Raw genomic sequence first — 22,352 nt, forward strand, 5'->3', positions numbered from 1 at the left:
ATTTGCTTATGATAATAGCTAAATGTAGCATTTGAGAGCTCAGGTTTCAGTCCTGCAATGCGCAATCATGCCAGTAACTTTAAGTATCCCCCCCCATAAAGTCCCTTGCACTTGTTCAATTGAATGATCAGACCCTTAATGAAGAAAGAGCTTAGACTATGATCTTTCAAACCCACATATGCATGCTTGTCTTGAAATCTACGTGATTAATTCATCCTTGTAAGTGAATGTTGCCATGACAGAGGCCTTGGAGAGTAAATATGTATTTCCCAAGTATCAAAAACAGAGTCCCACCTTTTTATTCACACACTTCAGAGACTGCTAAGCTGAAACAGAAGGGACATTAAGATTCTTATTTCATTTATTTTGCTTAATGAGTCATTGCAGAGTGCCTGACCTACTTCTGCAGTACAACTGATGAGGAAATGTTGGTTATACAGCTGATTTACTGTGAGACATCTTGGATACGTAGCCAATAAGACTTAAGAAAAGGGAATAGTTATGTTACCCTCAAATTGGGAACTTCTCAAGCTTTTTATGCATTTCAGTAACACTGTGGAGTACTGACTGCATTTATTGAGTGCATCTTGTGCATCAAGTTTTAGAGAAAACAAATTTCTATTCAGAAAAGGTCACTTTCTAAGGCTGCTTTCTTTAATTCAGGGACATGTTCAGGTGTCTCCTCCACAATAATCCGATCTAAAGATAACGTCTAATGACCAGAGTCTTCAATAAAGTAGTCAAGATCATTGATCCTCTTTTTCTGACCTCTTTTGCTGCAAATGCATGTTTAAATGTAACCTGCTTAAGTAATGTTAAATATAAACATGTAAATACAAATATATAAACATAAATGTGTAAATATAAACATACAAAGTTCAAATATAAACAGAAGCATAACTGAACACAACTATAAATAAACACAAACATATAAATGCACACAAAATAATATACAAAATAAGTCCTGAAAATGACACATATCATTTCTTTCTACTAAGTTGCAATGAAAACACAGCAGCCAAGAAAAAGAGTGCATTTAGTGCAGAAACAGACTTGTGGCTTCTTATCATTTAAGGGATATAAAGAAGTAACTTTAATTAATGAGCTCTGCGGTGTATCTGCCAGAACAGTGACTCTGCTGATTTCAGTGTGCTCAGATTCATGAAGCTGAAACTGGCAGCTCAGTATTTCTCTTCCTCTAAAGAGGGATTATCTTTTGTAGCTCTGCTCTCCCCCACTAACTGGAGCGATCAGGAGGGAGTCACAAAAATAGAGGCACAAGCAGAAGCATGTGGGAAGGTGTATGATTTACTTTTGCCTTTGTTAACTCCTGACATAGGAGATAACCATACAACGTCAACAGCTACCTGACAGCACACTGGCAGAGCATCATTAGACACTGTGGGAAGCCTCCCTCCCGTGGATGGCTCACTCACCTGGTGCCCCCGTGTACATGATGGAAAACACATTAATAGCTATGGTAGCAGCATAAAACACTGGAAGTGCACGGAGACCATTGGGCACAGGGTCTTCCTGCACAGAAATTGTGGAGAGAGGAAAAAAAAAAAGGAAATATTAGCAGGCTTTTCCACCAGATTAACATCAGCATGAACCAGCATGAGGAAAACACGTGCTTTTGAGTCAGTGCCAGTTAGGTGGAGCTCTTGGGTGGATGGTGAGGAAAGGATGGTGATCTGTATGGTTACACCCAAATCCACATCGCTGGTCCTGGCAAGTACTAGTGTTCTGGCTTGACACTGCTAATGGAGACCAGGAAGACAGGTTGTACTATCAGGTCAGCTGCAGACCTGCGGGATGATCTGGGAGCAGGTTTCTTTCTGAGAGTGTTTGCTTACCTATCTTGTCTCCAAGGTGAGGAGTCCCTTTCACTCGACATGACTGAACGGTGCCCAGCAGGATGGGGCTTTAATATTTTTGGGCTTGGCTACAAGCCTCCGTGCAACGCACCCATCACAAGAACTTATTCCTAACCTCTCAGTTTCAACTGAGACAATCTGACACCTTCCACCAGCTAACAGAGATCTCCAAAATGTTGTCTGGCCGTACTGAACAGGCAGCATACATAAAGTGAGCATCCAATGTTTAGTACACTGCTGTGCCTAGTGCCTACTGCCTGCTGAAGTCTTGTGCCCTTGGTGCTCACAAGGAAAGGCTCAGCTGACGGCACAGCGGAAATGCACCGTGCGAGCCATGTTAAAAAAGCCTTTGTGAGGAGACTGCTTTGGCCTTTTGAGTTGCTCCGTGTGTTTGCAAAGAGCCTGGCAAAGCTAAGGGCTGGCGGATGAGGTTTTGTTTCTTGCTGCCACGAGCTAGTAAAGGGAGCCAAGAGATGGCTGCAGCCACCCTGCACTATGCCTTGATCCTGAAGCATGATGCAGCACTGGCTGTATCCACAAGCCCAGCTGCTATTCACAGACACCCTCAAGAAGGGCATGAACCCCTACACCAGGCCATGGGCTCACAAGCTAAAAGGTTGCTGTTTTTTTATGCACACATACAACACAAGTCACTACCAGCTTATGCCAGAGGCTCTACAGAGCTTACTACTTTGTGAATGGCACAGATGGCAGTCAGAAGACAATTTCCTTAGCTTGAACACTTTCTGCCTCTTGAATGCTTAAATATGTTGCTTTTATACAAGAGCTCTTGTGATTTTGATGACTAATTTCTCAAGTTATTAGGTTTTGAATGCAAAAAAGGAACTTCTCATCCTTTATGCAACTTGAGGAATTTTACATTCAGAGATGAACCTGATCAAATTTATCATCTGCTTTCATCACTGACATTTATTTACATCAAAAATAAAGAGTGATGAATCTGAGGTTACAGGTGATGCTATTTATAGCAAAAGAATTAATCCCTCATCTATTTAAGTTCCCTGTATAACTGCTAATATAGTGTCCCTTATTTTAGGTCACTGTCATGCACTGCACTCCCCACTTTAGCAAGTTGAATGGTACAAGAGGAATGGAAAGAGCAGATAAGTGTTCTGGTTTCCAGTTCATGCTGGGTGGCAGGTAAATCCTCTTCTGCACTAAGGATACATATACTGATGTTATTTCAAAGCTGCCACTTTTCACTGAGGTCACTAAAACCCATCGATTCAGGGTTCTTGAGAATCTAGGAAATATGCAGATGCCCACCTTCTACTGTCTGATGTGTTAGAAAACCAAAGCTTTAAATTCCACAACTAGGAAAAACCGATTTGGGTATCTCAAAGGATGGCTGTTCTGTTTAAATAATAGTCAGAATGACCATCATGAGGCTGAGTCAACGCCAACAAGTTTATACTAATACAGATGCAATTTCAATGTACCATACTTTAATCAAACAGAATACACAGTATTAACTATTACATGGCACCTTCTAAGCCTTAAATACTTGCCACATTACTTATGCTGAGCTTTTAGCACTGCTAAGAGCAGTACAGTTCCAATGGCTATAAAAAAACCCCAAGCTGCAAACTTCCAGCGCTGGAAATGCCAGCACTCAAATGGGAATCTAGAGCACAGCCTTCATACCGAGCACTCATTATAACGGTGAGATTTCTTTACCTTGTTTAAAATGAAGAATCTAATCAGCACGAAGAGGACTCCAGACATCAAGCCAGATAACAGTGGGGAAATAAACCATGAGGCAACTATGTAGAAGAAGAGAAAGAATGAAACAAGAAATAAACAGCATTCTTGCATAATAGTTAAGTAAGCAGTTGATGAGCCATAAATTTAAAACAGTTCTTATATAACTGGAATGAATGTTTTGTATGCTTAGTTAGAACTGGCACAACTCAGTGTCCACTGACACTCACGAAAATCAAATACTAGGCACTATTAGATACACTGGCCAAAGCATTTCCTGATAATTTTGCAAGTTTAGTAATCAAATCCATCAGGAAAGTGTCTTTTAGCTTGATGCAAAGGGGACCAAAAAAGCCCTGTAATTTCCTAATCACCATGATCACAAATGTTGCAAGCAAGTGGAAAGCAACTGCATCTATTAGGATGCCATGCTGCTTGCAGGGTAAAAGCCTCCATTTCCAAAATGCCATGGCACTATCAACTGTAATGAATAACACACGTACATTTTCTGCAGGCCAGATTTGCAAGTGTCCAGAACTGATTTAACTGAAGTAGGTGGTAAAACTCCCACTGATTTCAATAAAACTGGATTAGGGCAGAGCTCTGGAAATCCCATCCAGAGTGATTTACTGTTTGCAGCGTGGTTAACATTGATTCTGCTGTCATTGCAAACTCCCTTCTACTTTCAACAGAATTAAGAAAACAAGCATTGCTCCAACTTCTCTAAAACTCAGTTGTATTTCCATGTCTTCAGCATCAAACCCAGTGTTTAACACAGGCTTTAGGCCGTGACTTGAGTTACAAGGCTTCCAAAACAATAATGAAAACTCCTTCGCATCCCTGCTTGGCCGTGCTGATCCTGCCAATGGGAGGCTGTGAGTTAAACATGTTGTGTATGCCCAGCTTTTGCCTCCCTGAAGCTGGTGGGTGGAGAAACATGACTGTGGGTATTCACATGATGGCTAGCATTGTCGAGAGCAAGAATGGGGTGGTATGAACTGCCACAGAAAGAATTAGAAGAGGAGGAATGTCACCTTGAAGCATGGCTCTGAGGAACAATGTGTCTCCAGCTTACACTGGGGCAGTGCAGCTTGTTTTACCCCCTTCTCCGCTGGAGACACACAGCAGCCCTTTATGAGCACAGTACCAGTGCATCCTTTGAATGTCCGGATTGGGGTGGAAAATCATTTCAGGAGGGAGGGCTATCAGCACAAAGCAGATTTCAGGGAATATTTTTTGCAGGCAGTGCACGCTATTTCACAGAGCCTCACACATAAAAGGAAACAGGACTTACCAATCTTTACAAGCTGCATCCACTGGACTCCCTGCGTGCCAATTGCCACCAGAGAAAATCCAATCGTAGCACCTACGATGCAATGGGTCCCCGATATCGGGAGTTTCAAGAACGATGCAATCAGCTGCCAAACAGCAGAACCTAGGAAAAAACCCCAAGCATATGGTACAAACAATAACAGCAACAGTAACCTCATACAGAAGATTCTTTGCCACATACCCACATTCTTTTACGAGCACTGCCTACACTCCACATGCACAACAGAGATCTAAAGAGAGTTTTGTTCCTGTTCTGTCTCTAAAAGCAGATACTAAGACAGTTTAATAGCAGCTTTGAATGCTGCATCTTACTTATGACTTTTTATTACTAACAGCTATTTGCACTGCACAACAGTCCTGCTTTTTTATTTTTCAAGGCTTTCAGTATTTGCAGCCTGTCAGATTAAATACACAAACTGCTCTTAGTCTGCATCAAGCTTAGAAAACTCATTCTTGGCTGGACCTGGAAGCCTCCAAGTGAGGAGGCATCCACCATTGCACTAATGAATTATGCATGCTCCTGAACTCAGATGCTACCAGACAAAGGCTCAGATTTGGGGTCAAGTTCTTATGCCTCTTCTCAGTGACAAGCTATTTAGGAAAAGTGACCTGAGGAGGGAATAAGGACTCTCACTGCCTTCATTTACAGCTCACTGTGGCATTGGAGAAACTCAGAACTGCAGAAAAGGCTTATCTCAGTCATGGCATAACCAAAGATACCCTTGGCATAAGGAAATAAGATCCCCAAACTAACTAAGGGATGATGGCTAGCAGCCTGTACAGTAAATGTGATGTCTGGTGTCCCAAGAGTCGTCCCAAGGAAGGATGTTTGCCAAGAGTGCAGGGAAAAAAGACTCCAAGCACCAGAGGGGATGCCTTGCATTTGTTTTCAGTCCCAACTTTCAGTAGTTAAATGAGACCACAGCTAGCCACCAAACCCTTGAGCACATAACTCCATGCTCTGATTCATTTCCACATTGCAAGGACTTAGGTTCCCTGCTCCTCTTGCAGTGGCACTAATCTCAGGACACCAAAACCATTTTGGCAGTGACACAAGCTCTCTGTGGATCTCGCCTAATATCAGAGAATCTTAAAAAGAACTCTTCTTCATCTTAAGACTTCATGGCCTTAAGACCACATCTTCCTGTGTAAAGAGACCTCAACAGCAACAGTCAAACTGCCACAAGAGATCCTGTGTTTTCTGGCTTGTGCCACCTATCTAAACAGATGTGCAGCAGACACAGGTGGTGAAGCAAGGTCACTGCACATATGCCATTACTCAAGATCTCAGCCTCTGTCCTCAGTTAAAACAGGAGAGAATAGTTTGAAGGTCTTGAAATGGAGCCACCTGCAAATGGTAATTTGCTGGCATCACATGTGGCCACATTTGGAAGTCAACCAGTTTGTAAAACTGATCTCTCCCGGAGTACTATCCCAAAACAACTGGTACTGCTACTGCTATTGGAGAGTCTAGATCAAACAAGGACACCTGCTCTTTAATTCTTTGGCTTCTCTTCCCCTGTACTAAAATAAAAATAAATACACTTTTAAACCTTTGACATGAACTTAGAGAACCAGCAAGTGGAAGTGAGGTAACAGAGAAAACAGATGGTAACATCTGTGAAGAGTCAAATAAACAGATCAGCCAGTCACAGATATGTAACTACAAAATAGCCTGAAAAGTAAGGAAAATACAACCAAGCAGCTGCACTGCAAATGTGTAGTGAGGGCTGGGTTGTTGGTTTTGGGGAGAGGAGAATAGAAGGACAATAACACTAGCTCTTATTTAATCAACTTCACCTTGAAAACAAACAGGAAACCAACAGGGAAAGTGATGGAGGACTGATGGATAGTCTGTGAAGGACAATGTGTGGTCTAAAGAAGTTAAAGGAAGCACAACAAGGAATGGAAACAAATTGAGATCAGGTCGAGTGGGACTTTCCTCTGGGGCTTGCAATGCCTTAACTACCTACACCACAGCTTTAACTTCTCTGTAACATGAAGCGTACGTTCCCAATTTTTATCTTTGCAAAACTAACCTAGGAAGGGGTCACCAGACCTGTCACAGAGTCCCAGACTCAGACTCTTCATGCTTGCTGACACCATGGCAACACACCCTTTCCTCCCAACTGCTATCCCTAAAGAAAGAGGGTTGGCTGCGGACTGCCCTGACCAAGAGTTGCCAATGCCAGCTTTCAGCTCAGGGTGCATGTCACACTGCCCTGATGCTGAAGGCATTGCATCCACTCTTAAGGATATGGTGCTGAGTGGCAGCCAAGAGCCCCAGTTGGGTACCACACCACCTGCAAGACTGGGATGGTGCTTTGCTAATCCCAGCAGCAATCTCCTCTCTGTTGGTGGCACCTCCTCGGCTGCACTAGCTGCTGACTTCAGCTCCCACCAGGACCACTAGAACAACACTTGGGCACTTCCTGACGATAACCTGACAATTAGTTAATGTGAGGGAAGTACTACAACTCACTCCCACGAGTGACAGTCCCTAGCTTCCCAACTGCCTAACAAACAACATTTTAATACACTGTGAGTTATTAAGAAATGTTATATTTAAACGTTTTAATCCCATCACTCCCTGCTTCCTTTTCTCTTAGGAGAAAAGGTTGCCCTGAAAATCACCATCTGCTGTTTGCTGCAAGCATCAAAGGATCTTCCACTAACATCTGGAAAGAGCATACAGCGACTTTTGGTCTCTCCCAGACTGTTGACTCATTTAAGCCTCATTGAAATTCAGAAGCTAAATCCATTTGCAAAAACATGCTCGTAAGGCATGAGAGAATGGAGCAGGGTGGTGGGGTGAGGGGGAAATGCAGAGCAAAACCAGAAAGATGAAAAGCAAACATCCAGGAAGGCCCAGAGAAAATACAGGAAAACCAGCATCATCCACCCAGCAAAAAGCTGGAGATGGATTTGAGGGGAGAAAAGTTGAAATCTGCAGTTTATAACTTGTGATTAATTTTGAGATTTAAAATGTGGAATTTCTTCTTAATGCCCTTACTGGAGGAAGGGAATGCAACTGGTCATGAAGTTCACACAGGCTTATGTAAATACGCATGCAAATAAGTTGTTTTCTTTGAGCTTCTGGCCAGTTGCCTCCACAGGGGGCAGCTGAAACTTCAGACTTTGACCGGTCAGGATCAGGATGCCAGAAATAGATACAGAAAAAGAAAAGGACCCTTCCTTAAGTAGGGACCGTCAGCATCAAGAATGTGAAGGTCAGAAGGTGCAGATCACTTACATTTCAGATGGTGTAAGCAGCTCCCGGGTACATGTCCATGGGAAATGATGGAGCTACCTCAGGAAGCAGAGAGCTAAATAAAGTGGAGTGGTACTAAGAAACCACTCTAGAACTCGAGGTAAAGAGCAGAAATCTGCAGCTGACCTTGCAACACATTGGGAAAGAAGAACTGATAGGGGGTGCCCAAAAGCATTTGATGTGGTTTAAGTTGGCAGCCTCACAGAGGGACCATCTGGGGAAGTGGCTGTGGTCCCAGCAGTAATTCCTTGCTAACCATCCCTTCTTCCCCTTGGGCCAAAGGGAAGGTGGCCAACCTTCAGGAGGCCCAGGAGCAACGAAAGCCCAAGGGAACCACCTCCAGCACACAAAGCCACCTCAGACAAGTCCAGAAGCTGGTCCTCAACGTTCATCTTGATCCATCAAAATAGTAAAAAAGCGAAACTTTTCCACTTCCCTAAAGAAATGGGAAATTAACCACATGCAGTAGACCTCTGCACAGATTCACCCATCTCAGTGTAAGTCCTGCCTGAAATCTGTGGGAGGTTAGAGGAGGTAGGTGAAATAATATGTAAGTTAGATTTAAGGATGTTTAAGGAAGAAAACCTTTGGGGTTTAAAATACAGGAAGCTGTGATACTCATATAAATCGCATTGCCCTGTCAAGGGATGCCACGGATCTGCCAGGCTGAAGAACTGGTGGTCGGACAGCCAGGCTGGCCCCTTGCCTGGGCTGCTTCTCCTACAGTGAAAGGGTTTCCTTCCTGCTGCCTCCTGCCCTTTAAAAGCAGGTTTGGTATTGATCCTTGAGGGAGCTCTCCAAAAGCTCACAAAGCCTCTTGCATATAAACAAAGAGTAAATACCGTGGCTTAATGTTACTTACCTCAGAATATGCTATTTGTTCCAAACGGAGATTAATTTAACTGCAAACAAAAGCACCTCGGAGCAGACTTTAAGGTATGCTGAACTGCTGTTGGTTTAAGCCAGGAAAACTAAAACGACCTTAAATGCGTGATCATCTATCTTTACTGATCGTTTAGCTTTGCCAACGGCAAGGGTGAAGAGTATGATTAATTGCAATCACTCAGCTGGACAATCAGTTTAACGAAATATGTTTGGATTTTATGTCATTTTAAAAAGACTATTTAGGCAATTCCTGCTTGTCCTTACTCATTGCAAACTGCTGTTTGTGTAGGATCTTCTATACGGTCACAAAAGCTATGCTTACATATTTTCCATTTACTATCATAAAAATCTCCAAATTATCTTTTCCAGTACCCTAGGAATACATATGTATGACCCATTATGTTAAACATTTTTTTCTTCTATTTGTTAAATTGCTGAACCATTGAAAAATCTAGATTATTAGGAGCATTTAAAAAACACAGGAGACTACAAAAGGAATACAGGCCCTTGCACACACACAAAACCAGACATGCAAGTCCAGAAGATGGGAAGACGGGAAGACTCAATTAACAATATTCACAACGAACAAACAGAATGACAAACATACAGTGAACATTACTTGTAATTGGAAAGCATTACTTACCAACCATTGCACTCACTTCTCCTGCCATCAGCCTTGGGACGGTGTTGTTGTACAGGTTAACATCTATGATACCTTTCCGAATTGTTTCTCCTACTTTTGCTCCCAGTAATACTGAACCAGTGGTTTCAAAAACCGAAGCCAAAATGCAAGCCTGGCGTAAAGTAACGACACCAGAGCCCACAGCCGTTCCAAAAGAATTGGCAACATCATTTGCACCGACCGAAAAGGCTAAAATAAAAGCAATGATAAACCCCACAATGACCATCCACAGGCACTCATCCATCGCCATTTTTCCCCAAACTGTAGATTAGCTTCCCCTTTGCAAATAGTTAATAGTCAAGGCTGGAGGGCACCGACACGGATTTGGAAAGCAGATTTCTCGTAAACAATGAGTTCTCTCTGGAAAGTGCTGGGTAGTGTTAGAATGTGAAGAAACTGCTAACTGCTGATTTTCAAACTACTATAAATACTGTTCATTTGGCTGCCGTCGGTCAGCAGTGAAACACATTCCATATTTTGCTCCCAAACTGGTACAACTGCGATGCTCTGTCCTGCAACAGAAAAAAAATAAAAAAAGAAAAAAGAAAATTAAGGAAAATTAAAAAAGAAATAAAAGAAAGAAAGAAAAGAGGGGAATTCTCAGCAGAGCCTGTAACAGTGTGTGTTTTCAGAAGTAAACAGATGAATTAAACCCCCTAATGGGGTCCTACCTCAGCATGTGACTGTTCTAATCATAAAGCAACTCAGAAGAGGTTAAAATTAGGTCACCTCCAAAGCAATATGTTTCTTGCAGTATCACTGAGCTAGAAAATCTTTTGAGCAATTTAAAAGGATTTAGAAAGGTTGAGCATTTTGTTTTTGTTGAGTTTACCTAACAGTGTGATAAGCCCCCTTCCTAGAAGGAGGATCCTTCTTGGCTCTTTGCACCCAGTGAGGATAAGATATGTAGAACATATAGACCATACCATCCAGCCTGACTCCCAGTTGATGTCTATCACCTAGCTTCACCAGCCTCAGCAGAGCTCTCAGCATTTTATCAACTGCAGCCACAGATGCCCTGCTTTGAACAGTGACTTAATCTATATGTCTGTCTAGGGAACGCTACTGAAAATACTCTGAAGGGCATTAATATTCATCTATTACTGTTATCACATCCCATGCAGTAAGAATACAATTTTCTTACAGATTCTCACTGGGACAACACAGTAGTCACAATATTTTCATACATTCCTACAGATTTAAACTAAGAAGTCAAGCTCTCTGGTAACTAACTATAGGAAAGACAAATTGCTGATAGTTACTATATTCAACCCATCATTATAGACATAGTATTTCTTTTAATAGTTTATGATTGTCTTTTGAATTACATTTAGCTATTAATTAGTCTAAGCTGAAAAAGGACTGAGCTCTTTCACACCAAAAAAAATGGACAGAAAGTGACTTCAAAAATAAACCCATTACCATCCAAAAGACTGCAAAGCAGAGTATAGGGCCCATACTGATATCAAGATGGTCAAAAGCTAGAAGGAAATTTGCTCAAACCATCTGTCTCTTCTGAGGCCTGCTTCTCTTCTGCTAGCAGCTGCCATGGAGATGTCCCATGCAACCCATTTTCCCATCCATGATGGCTGCCTACAGAAAAGTGGCATTCTGGAGGTGGCAAGGGGTTAAACGAACATTTAGCAGCAAGCATCCATCAGCCAACTCCACACATATTAAGAAACATTTCAAGAGATCAGGGGATACCAGACAAAAAGCCCTGAGCCCATCTCCTGCTCTAAGTTTTTCCACAGTAACTTCAGTCTCAGATAATATACCCACACCAACAGTTTCAAGAGACCATGCTTAATTTCTTTAGATGACCCCAATACAATGTAGGTCCTATGGTAGAAAGGAGGAAGGGTCTCCGAGACCTCTGACATAACGGCAATATTTACATATTCCCAAGATGCTGAATCATTAAGAACAATCAACAGGAAAACAACATATCTACACATCAGTGTTTCCAAGAAAACCCTTAAGTTGATGTCAAGGATTGATGCCTTCTCTAAATACACATATTCAGCAGAAAAAAAGGTCCCTCTCTCCTTCTCCAGGCTCCAAACTGGCTGAACAACTGTTGCTCCAGTCTTTTCCAGACATGAAGCAGACATCAATCCTTGAATGCCTTACACTCTAAAATAACATCTCGGAAGGTCTTAACGACTAAAAACATTTGTATAAGGATTTTTATACTATGAGATAACATGAGAAAACAAAGCACCAATGCATTTTTGACGTTTGAAGACTTGTTGCCTTTTTATAATTCATGAGCACTTAGCCCATTGAGTGAAAAAGGACTTGACAGAGACAGAGAAGTCTAACAATATTTGGAAAAAAACGATTAAAGTTAGCACTTGTTTGCCTGTAAAGGAATGCAAAACACTGTTAAGTTCATTCACTAAAAACTTCTATTATATATATGAGATTTTTGCTAGGACATGAAGTGCTGGACCACGGTCCTTTCTTGATCCTGGAGATTAATGATTAAATTCTTCATTCTGCATGGATTTACACAGTACCTTTGCCAAGTTAGCTGTGGTGCCCCAGTTTCCTCTCCTGAAAATGGGCAAAGTTGACTGAGATCTATGCATGCATCCACAGACGCTGTGATTAGATGAGACCCGTTTCCTTCAGACACACAAGATGAAAGCACAGCTTTATTCCCAATGGAGATCTGTCTTTTCTCCACTTATCAACCAACCTACCAATTTACTGTGGTGACCCAATTATCTGGGATAAGGAAGAGCAGGGGGATTGTGACATTCCCCCACCGCAACAGAGTTCATTGGACAATGTTTGCCAAATCTGGCTCCTCTGGCCACAGCGAGTTCCTGCAGCTTCCAAAATAAACCACTAAGTCACAAGGTTGCCTTTATTAGCTTCCCTGGGAGGGGGAGGAGAACTCCAGATGGTCCCAAAGAAATTAAGACTTCAAGTGTGTGTACGTGTGCTCCTAAAACTCCTCATGAAGTCTCCCAAAGTCTGTTGATGGGGCTCTTGGCAAAGGGCTCAGAGAGGCAGCCACATAATCTCCCTCCCCGTGAAATGGGATATATGACCTCGGGAGAAAAGGATGTCTTAAGTAAGAAGTCACCCCTCCTGTCATTTTGTGCAAGGTGACAGTTCGAAATAGAGCTTCCTCCAAAATTTGGGAGGCTCAACGTGACCTCTACCGCATTTGCACAAGTGACAGAGCATAGCGATGGCCAAGCCTTGTCTTTAACTAGATATAAACCAAAAGGAAAAGAGGAAAGGGAGTAACCACACGTTCAAAAGTTAACATGCAGGCACCATTTGAATGGCCAGCTGTTACTACATCCATCCTTAAATAACTGTAAGAGGTGTTCACTGTTTCAAGACAGAAATGGAAAGGAGAAAGGAACGAAAAAAAGGGGGCACATCTCTGGTGAGAAAGTTTTCAGAAATGCAAAATATCCTGCAAAGTAGGCCAGTGACTAAATACAGACTAAATCTCCTACCATGCTTCTTTCTAGAGCCCAAAATATATCTGGCATGCTCAGACATGCTGAGCTATGCCCCTCATCACCTAATCTAACCCAAGAGCCTGTGGTATTTCGTGTTACTGGGACAAAAAAGAAACTGGAAAAAGCCCGTGTATAGCAGGGAATAGCAGATCTGCTTTCTGCATGACAGCTGGAAGTCACTAGCCTGTTTCTCTCCTGCGCCCATTTATATTTCATCAGCATGCCTCTATGCATGCCAAATGCAATTCAGCTTGACCTGGCAAATACTAGGAAATCCTCCCATTTACCTGCGGGATCCATACCACCTCTCCAAGGCTTCCAGTCGGGTGCTATGCTAGTGCAGCAGACTCTGCATGGAAAAGTTAATTTTCCTATTTAGGCTTTGGATAACTCTTCCTGGACCAGCACAGCCTGCACTGCAGTGGCTGTGCTGCAAACTCACCCTTGGCCATTAGCAGGGCAGAGGAACTGTGTTAGCACCAGGGAGATTCAGCAGGACCTAAAGCTGAAGCATTCTTCTCTGGTGGCTGTTAGAGCAAAGGGAGATGTGTAGAGATGAAATTTCAAGCTGCAAGAAGCTAATTCTATGTCAAGGCAAGATTTTTAGCTAATACAGTTCTCTTATGATTGAAAATTAGTGTATTACACTTGGGAGGTCTGCGTTGAAGCTTCTAACTCCTAAAGTGGACTTAGACATTTACCGAACTTGCACTTCAGTGAGAAAAATCTGATTTTTGGAAATGCTAAGCACGTCCCTCTACCCTGCTGGCAGATGATCCAGACACCCCCCTTGGATTTTATTTTGTTGCTAGCTTAACAACTTGTTATAACTCTGTCAACACAAAGTGCTATTGCTTCCCTAAGGGAGAAATGAAAACAGAACCTAGGTAAGGAAGCACCTTGATTCATGCAGTAAGACAAGTGAATCCTCAGGAAAATGTCAGGGTCTCTTGGTAACCACTAGATCATTTTAGGACATGTTTATATACGGACATTTACTAAGACAGCTCTTCAGAAAACTATTCACAATAGAGTTCTAAGCCTAGGTGAAAAATAACATGAAATTTGAAAAATTAAGATGTCAGTTGTTACCTTTTTTTTGCCAAACAGATTGCTGCTAAAGGGAACGCAGAACCATCTAACAGAGACATCTAACAGCTCGGATGAAGTTCACAGTCTAGGGAAGCAGAGTGCATTACCTACCAGCAATCCAACTGTTTGACAGGAAGGAAACAGAGCCCCCATAAATGTCCTTTAAACTTCTCTTTACAGAAAATAAGGGACTAACCTACTGCACTCATGGAACATTGAAAGGTATATAAACGATCCCATATGCAGCTCATGCCATATGTGAATCATGCTGTATGCAGTTCTGTTCTCAGAAGTTGCCCTGTGCTGCAGTTGAAAACTTTCTCCTGCTCCGGACAGGAGAGAGATTCCACAGGTCTCAATTTTAACTGTTTGGTTGTTGCCCAAGTATGAGCAAAAACTGAAAGACAGCAGCTAGTGTACCATTTCTCAAGGTAACTCTTACAACTCCTCCACTCTGCATTATGACAAGATAGACAGGGGAGGACAATTTCTTTTCCCCTGCAGTGTTGAGAACAGCAGACACTACATGATGGACAGTGGCATTGAATTTGTAATGACAGGCAGGTTCACTTCCAGTTACCAGTGGCTGAAAAGCCTGTCTAAAATGTTTACCAGACAGCAGCTTCTAGCAGGTTATTCCATCCCTTTCTAATTTCTGTATGTTGTTCTTTATATAAAACCGATCTGTCAGGCTTCATACCTGTGTATATAAACTCATGCCAGATCTGGCATTCCAGTCTATTGGTGCATAGAAACCAAGCCTGATTTATAACCAAAACTACTAATACCGGTCACATCAATAATCCTTATCATTTCCAACTCATGCTTGGGCCACAAGGATCACAAATTATCTACTTTAAAACAGTAATACTACACTCATATGAAAGGTGGTATTAATTCAAGTGGTTCAAGACTAAGAACTTGCCTATATGGCTCTAAATTACATGCACAAGACTTGTCACAAGGCCAAGCACAATGCAAGTTCAGTGCTCCAGTACACAAAAAACACCCTCGACTTACTTTAAAAAATTCAATTACCACATCTGCAGAAGCAGGTTTTGTATCAATCAGTTCCTATTTTAACAATGTGTTTAAGCATACTTCATGCCACTACTTGATATGGAAACAAGTCTGAAGTTGGTAGCTTTCCAGGGACTCCCATCCAACTTAACATTGCAGAGAGGGACTGTCACCACCAGCTCCCAAAAGTTCCAGAGGATGCTTCTTTTTCTTAGTCCCTATCAACCTCTGTTCTCACCACTGAAAGGTCAAAAAGCACATAAAATATTTAGCATAGGATTCTGTTGCTGAAAACATTCACTAAAACCACAGAGAGCAGTCCTTTAAACAGCAGTTCTACAAACAAGTAACACGGGTAAAGTACCAACAGGTCCTTCTGCATTTACTGATAAATATAATCTTCTCTAACTAGAAGAGAATTTGACCCTTCAATGACTGAACAAAGCCTTTTTAACAAGCAAGTGTTTTTTATGATTCACCACTACAGAGTTTTAAGATCCTTTCAGAGGAAACAAGTGTTCATGGTTATGGAAAACATGTTTTATAAAACAAAGCCATTCAGAGAAATCTTTAAAACTCACCCAGGATTTAAAAGTTGTTTCAAAAGAAAGAGGAGCTAAGTTCTTCCAGCGACTTGCTCTCCCGATTGTAAATACAGGCTGAAGTCTAAAATAGACATCCTATCATTCAGCACACTCACACTGAACATGCAAACTTCCAGAGGGTAGAAAGAGGGCTATAACTTACACCAGGCAGTCCAGGGATAAAATTCACTCCGGCACAGGAGAGCACACAAGACAACACTGAGAAGCATCAGTGTGAGTCCAGAGCCTTATTCAGTAGGTGAAAATCTGCCTCCTCTTAAGCAAAGAATTCTGCTGGGGGTGGGCGCTGATAAAACACAACACTGCGTCACGACTGCACTAGTGAGACAAACCAATCCAATGAAGCTCACATTAAAAGCAACAAAACGTTCCCTTTTTTTTCCACCCCCCCCTCAAACATAGGCATAAATGAGGAAGGAAATCTCATTTTTGATCACTGTCTGGGCAATTTGGTGCCACCAGGTAATCTCTGAGGAGCCCCAGGTCTTGTTTGCAAGCACACTTAACTCAAGTGCATGTGATGGTAGGGGTATGTACATCCGATTCAGGAAAGATGTTGCATGCTTGTTACTTTATCCATGTCAGTAGAGGTCTCACAGGCTACGCAGACTGCAGAAAGTTAAAGATGTGCACAAGTTTTGACTGGATCGATGCCTAAACAAGCAAGTTCACTTTCAACAGTTCGACCTAAATTACCCAATCCAAATTCCTTCAACCACTTTCCTTTAAGTGGGAAACATTTTTGCATGTATGTCAAGGCAAAAATAATGTTTGCCTAAAAGCACACGGCTTAGCTTTGTTTAAAATACTTGCTTTAATACTATATAACGCAATTAAGCCATTTTATTCAGCAAAAAGGAATGTAAATCAAAATTGTCACTAGTTTAGAAATCTGACAGACACCAATTTATTTGGGCACATTTCTGGCTTTTAATAAAAGATGCTTTAAATTTAACTGTTAGGTTTTACTCCATTCTGAGTCATTGAAAGCCATGGAATTATAATTCCAACATGAACTTAAATCAGTAAATTTTTTGCATCCTGAACATTTGAGAAAACCCAAATAATTGATTTAGATTTGTAAACACAGACTTGGAAACAGAATTCTTAGCTCACCTATTTTTTCAAGTTTGAATAAAAGATATTTCTTAACAAGGATGCAAAAGTTTTCTAAATTGGTTAAATTCAGCTGCAGATTATACGTAGGGATAATGTAGTAAATACAAAAAGTGGTTTACATTTCTTAAGAAAACTCACATGGATCATTAAGCCTACATCATCTTCTAAAAAGAATTAAGGCAAAACTCCAGCTAGAAATCTGCAATGCAGAAATGACATTAAAAATCCCCAATAAGAATTATGAGGCCATGATTCTTTGTAAGAAATGCTGACTCTTCATTTAAGGTAAATACCCACCTACTATTAAGCTTACAATATAGCTAACTTCATGAAAAGCTGCATCTCTTAAGACTGGTTGCAAAGTCTTTTGTTTCTGTAATAGCAGGTAAACAGGCTTTCTAAAAAAGCCTTTTCACTAGACAAGTGAACACTGGTTTTCCCTTATGTACAAAAGTAACGTATTTTAACAAGAAGAAGAATAATCTCTTCCTGAAGATCTAAATACATCTTAATACCTCTTTTGTTCACAAGTATTGTCAATCGATTCAAATGAAATCTATCATAGCTGTAAACATGAAGTCAGCCTGTATTTATAGGTCTGGATTCCAAGATTTTGAGGAAGTGAATAAACACAGAAACTTTCTTGCAGCACTTAATTTAACTTTATAAAGAAAAAAAAAGAACACAAAATATTATTTCATGTTCTCTTTATAGCTGACAAGTTGTTGATGTCTGCCTTGGAAAAGCTCAAACCCAAGCTGCCCAAGTAAGCGCTAAAGACACCCTAGTTGTCCTTAAAGGACCATTCACTAAGGCCTAGAGTAATCACCACCAGCCTGCAGATGCAGGTAAAAAGACTCTTGAAAGGACACATTATTTGGGAGTGATCTACACAGATTTCAAAAGCCAGAAGTTGCCGGCCGGCCCAGTGGGAATCATCTCGGATCCAGGAGAACAACAAACTGGAATCATTTGAGTGCTGCTTCCCACGAGCCAGCCTGACCACAGTGGTGGTTTCTTGTTGACCTAAGCTTCAGAGCTGGGTCTACACGCAAAGAAAAGGATATAATAAACAGCACAGAGAAAAGGAAATATCTTCAAAGTTTTTGTTCTGCTAAATCAGCATTGTGGACCTCAGGCATGGGAAAGTTCAAGCCAAGATAGGTTGACCATTAAAAAGTTACAATTTGGGATACCACTAAAGAAGCAGGCAAAGGAAAATTTATATGACCACAAAATAAATTACGAGGATTGGCTTTTGGCAACAGCAGCACCAGTTTGGTTCCCATCAAATCAAATATGTGTAGAAATTATGAATATTATATATTACAACATCCATCAGATATCCTAATTTCTTTAAAATTGAAATTTATTCTGGTAAATCCACAACTGAGAGATCGCTGCTTGATTCGACAAACCCATGCTAGGAAAATTTATATTCTGGTTTAAATAATGTAATACAACATGCCAATTTCAATAACTAATTTTAACCCCCTTCAGTTTGCATTTCCGCATCAGCTATTTTCTGAAAGATCCCCAGGTTCTCATTTACCAGTAACCACTAAAACTACGTTAATTTGCAACTTAATGTAACTTTTATATCAAATATTACTGGCCTTTTTTTGCCATTCAGATGGGAAGGCTACATATTTCAGTGATTGTGCTTATTCTAAAATACATACATTTTTAGTAGAAAATAATGGGGAGTGAGTCTAATTTTCTAACATAAAAACCTGCCAGAATTGGAATCCAAATAGCTGTAAACTGCACTTGGTCAGAAACAGAAATAGAATAAAATACATCAGAAAGCTGCAGGACGTTGGTGTAGTTATATTGTGACAACTTAAATAAGGTTACTGACCAGGAACAGGAGCTTTCAGGCTTTCTCATACCTGCTGGTACTCTAGGATTTGGAGCCATATGCAGCTGGAACCACGAAGGTTTTGTTTCCCTTATCAGTATTTGTGCCCCTGACCCTGCCTGGGAACACTTATTTCCCCTCAATCTACAAAGTAAATAAAATTAATAAGAAGAATCAAAACAGTGGCAGATGACCGCACAGGTATAACATAGCATCTCGAAGAAATACAGCTCTTGTAATACCTTTCTTTCTAGTTTTGAAGGCCCTCATGACGTCTACACCATGGAGGACATGAAGCAGGGCACCACACGCCCATCATTACCTGGAAATCAGCCCTTGGGTGTTGAGACTAAAAGGAGATTTAAGAGAGCTCTATCAAACACAGCACCATTTCTGGGTGCTTCAGTAAATCCAATGTGCCTAAGGAACAGCAACAAAACTGAGTATCTGCTCTGCAGATAGCAGATAGCTACAAACGCAGTTCAAGCTGGAAAAAGACATCTCCAACCAACAAAAGCACATCTGCTTTTGCATCTTGGGTAGCAAGCTCCAACACATTCTCTTATCTAGAAGGACAATCTCTGAGATAAGAGACATGCTTCCATGTTTCACAGCAAGAAAAAGCATCTCAGGGACACTCTGGAAAGTCTTAGTGTGGTAAACATTAAAATTACATCCCTGAATTGCATTCAGGGATGGAGCAACTCCTCTGCTCTGAGGGAGCAAACCATTTGGGTGAGCTCTCTTGGTGGCTCTGAACTCTGTCACAGTCATCCAAACTTTTTTTCCAGCAAGTCCCCACACGCTCAAAGATGATGTCCCACCCCAGCTCGAAGATTTCCACTGCCGATGGTCGAGGCGAGCTGGCTGTGCTTTCACAGGCATGAAGGGAGAGCTGCCATGTTACAGAGCGTGACTCTGCTTGAGATCACACTCGTCTATCAAGTGAGCAAGCTCTGGGAAAATGAAAAGGAGGAACCCACAACTGGAATTGCCAGAGGCCAAGGCTGGCACAGAGCATGACACAGGCTGTGGGTGTTGTGTGGCCTGGGAGAGCCAGTCTGGCTCCAACCCCTGCCACAGCACAAGCCCAAGGCCAAGTTGAGCCAGGAGGAGTTCAAAGGCACAAAACCCATTCTGAAGGCACAAGGCTTTGACCAGTCCCGATTCAAGCACTAATCCAGTTAATGCCGGGAACTGGACTCATATCACCAGGGACTCAGGCTGATTCACCAGAGACTGGGCATACTATATCCATACTAAGCCCAAGGGAACGGGTGTACAGCTGAAGTGAGCCTCACTGATTTTAATCCATCACTTCCCCTCCCCAGACACATATCTGAATAAAGCAATCAGCATGGGCAAAGTATTTCAAAGAGCCCTGGCTACTGCTGACAACTCAAGAAGCATTATACTGAAGGATCCACACTGACTTTACACAGAACATAAAAACTGCCCATGAAATACTCCTGTGGCGATCCAAAAATACGCGTTTTGCAAATTCAGAGGCTTATGCAAAGATCCCCTTGATAACAAGCCAGAGTGTGCTTGCCAAAAGTCAACAATGCAAATTTTCCAGATAAAGGAAATGTGACACCTCAAGCCCCAGATTGCCTGCCATTTCCATTCTGGTTTGGGTTTCAGAGAATAACCGCGGTGGAGCCTTTTCCTCTTGAGCCAGAAGAGATGGCTGGGGCTCCCCTGAGTCCAGCAATCCTCTCCCTTCAAAGGGAGCCGGAGTGTGAGAGCAGCTACCAACATGCCAAACCACACTGGCTGGCTCTCACTGACAAACTCCAAAATTAATGTGGCCAGCAGGACAGAACACCAAGCACTGCTGAAGTGAGCAGCTGAATGCCAAAAGGAGGAAAGGACCAGGGGTATAACCAAAGAGAGAAGGGACAATGACACTCAGGTGCTGATCAGGCTTATGGGAGTAAGTAGAAATAGATGAGGCCAAGACATTGTGGCAATGGAAATCATTTGGTTTGGGTTTCTTTTCTACCTGTATTACAGTGATAAAAATACAAAGGTGGAAACGGCAATGGAAGCTTCATTTCATAGCAATAACAACCAAATATTACAACAGAAGGCTGTCGACTGTGCCCAATACTGTCTGGAGACCATGCAAAGAATGGTATCTGCCAACTAAGAGGCATGTTTCCCCCTTCAAAACCCAACAGCTGCTCATCTTTGTTCTTCAGAATCCATGTAATGGTCCACATCTATCTCCTGTAGCCTTTGCTGCTAGACATGAAGAGCATGAGAATGAAGCAAAAACCTTGAGTTCCACCTATAAGGAAAAATTAACATGCCATCTGCTTCACTGTAGGTTGACAATGCTGCTGGTGAAAACAGGTGGCCAACAGATTTGTCACACTGGCTAGGAATTAAATCATCACCAGTGTAGCATGACCAAATGTCCCATAGTTGGGTTCTTGGCTCAGCAAACCCTTCCAAGAGGACTTACTAAGGGCATGTGATCCTGTGAAGCAAGTCAGGAGAAACTGGGCTTTATCCTCTACAAAGGAAAATGTTGCTAGCTGCTTCAATGCTTCCCCTGTGTGAGACTTAGAATCAAAAATCATAGGAAAAGCAGACCTACAAACCAGCTTAATACAGTGGTTTTGTCAGGGATCTTGTTACCAAAACTCTCTCTCTCAGATGAGCTACTGGTCATGGGGAGAAGACTCCATGTTTTATCTGGGCTTTTCCTAGCCTGGGAGCTAAGCCTGGTAACATTAGCTTTTGTACTTTAGTGGTCCAGTGCTTACATCCACGTGCAGCACAAAGAATCTTCCCAAAGGTATGGGCAGGATAACAGGACACACACTGACTCCAGTAAACTGCCGAGCACCTTTATTCATTACAAGAGCCCAAACAGCTAGAATTTATCTGCTTGCTGACACAGAGGCTCTATAAAGGGAAAAAAAAGTCCTTAAGGTAGCAGAACATATTTCTTAGAGTACACAGCACCAGCAAACAGTGCCAGTGGCTAGTGTGCCTCATCCTCTGAAAAATATGTTTATAGCTAAGCTGTGCTGATGATAGTGACAGATTACACCACACCAATGGTCACCCGGTGGAAGAAAGATAGCATGGATGCTCCTGAAAAGGTCAGGAATAGCAAAGGGGATTCCATGAAGAACCCTTCCTCTTTCCTGCTTTTCTGGAGAAGGGTGAGAATTAGAGCTAGCCATGCCAGGGTCCTGCTATACCCACTGAGGCTTGAATGGGGACTTTTTTAGACCTATGCATTTCCCTACCCAACAATGAAAATGGCACAGCGCTGACACAGACCTCATCATTCCACGCAACCACTGAGAGAAGGGCCACACCACTTCCAGGCAGGGCACAAATTCCCAGAGAGCAGAAGTATTGAGGGGGGGGAGGGGAGG

General features: G+C 42.0%; 1 protein-coding gene across 3 annotated transcripts in view; it reads right to left on the bottom strand.

Annotated features, from left to right (window-relative positions):
* SLC20A2 (solute carrier family 20 member 2) overlaps window positions 1-22,352 on the bottom strand; it is a 58,198-nt gene that overhangs the window by 21,933 nt on the left and 13,913 nt on the right. For 2 of the 3 annotated variants that reach the window (XM_031048516.2, XM_031048517.2), the window contains exons 2-5: window positions 9,731-10,281; window positions 4,894-5,034; window positions 3,576-3,661; window positions 1,437-1,533 (exon numbers count right to left, since the gene is read on the bottom strand). In XM_031048516.2, coding sequence (XP_030904376.1) covers window positions 1,437-1,533; window positions 3,576-3,661; window positions 4,894-5,034; window positions 9,731-10,019 — 613 coding nt within the window. In that variant the 5' untranslated portion in view covers window positions 10,020-10,281. Of the gene's footprint in view, window positions 1-1,436; window positions 1,534-3,575; window positions 3,662-4,893; window positions 5,035-9,730; window positions 10,282-16,116; window positions 16,226-22,352 lie in introns of those variants that run through there. The other variant, XM_005148620.4, reaches the window with a different exon arrangement.

Source organism: Melopsittacus undulatus, chromosome 7 (assembly GCF_012275295.1).
Source record: "Melopsittacus undulatus isolate bMelUnd1 chromosome 7, bMelUnd1.mat.Z, whole genome shotgun sequence".
Classification (NCBI taxonomy): Eukaryota; Metazoa; Chordata; class Aves; order Psittaciformes; family Psittaculidae; genus Melopsittacus; species Melopsittacus undulatus.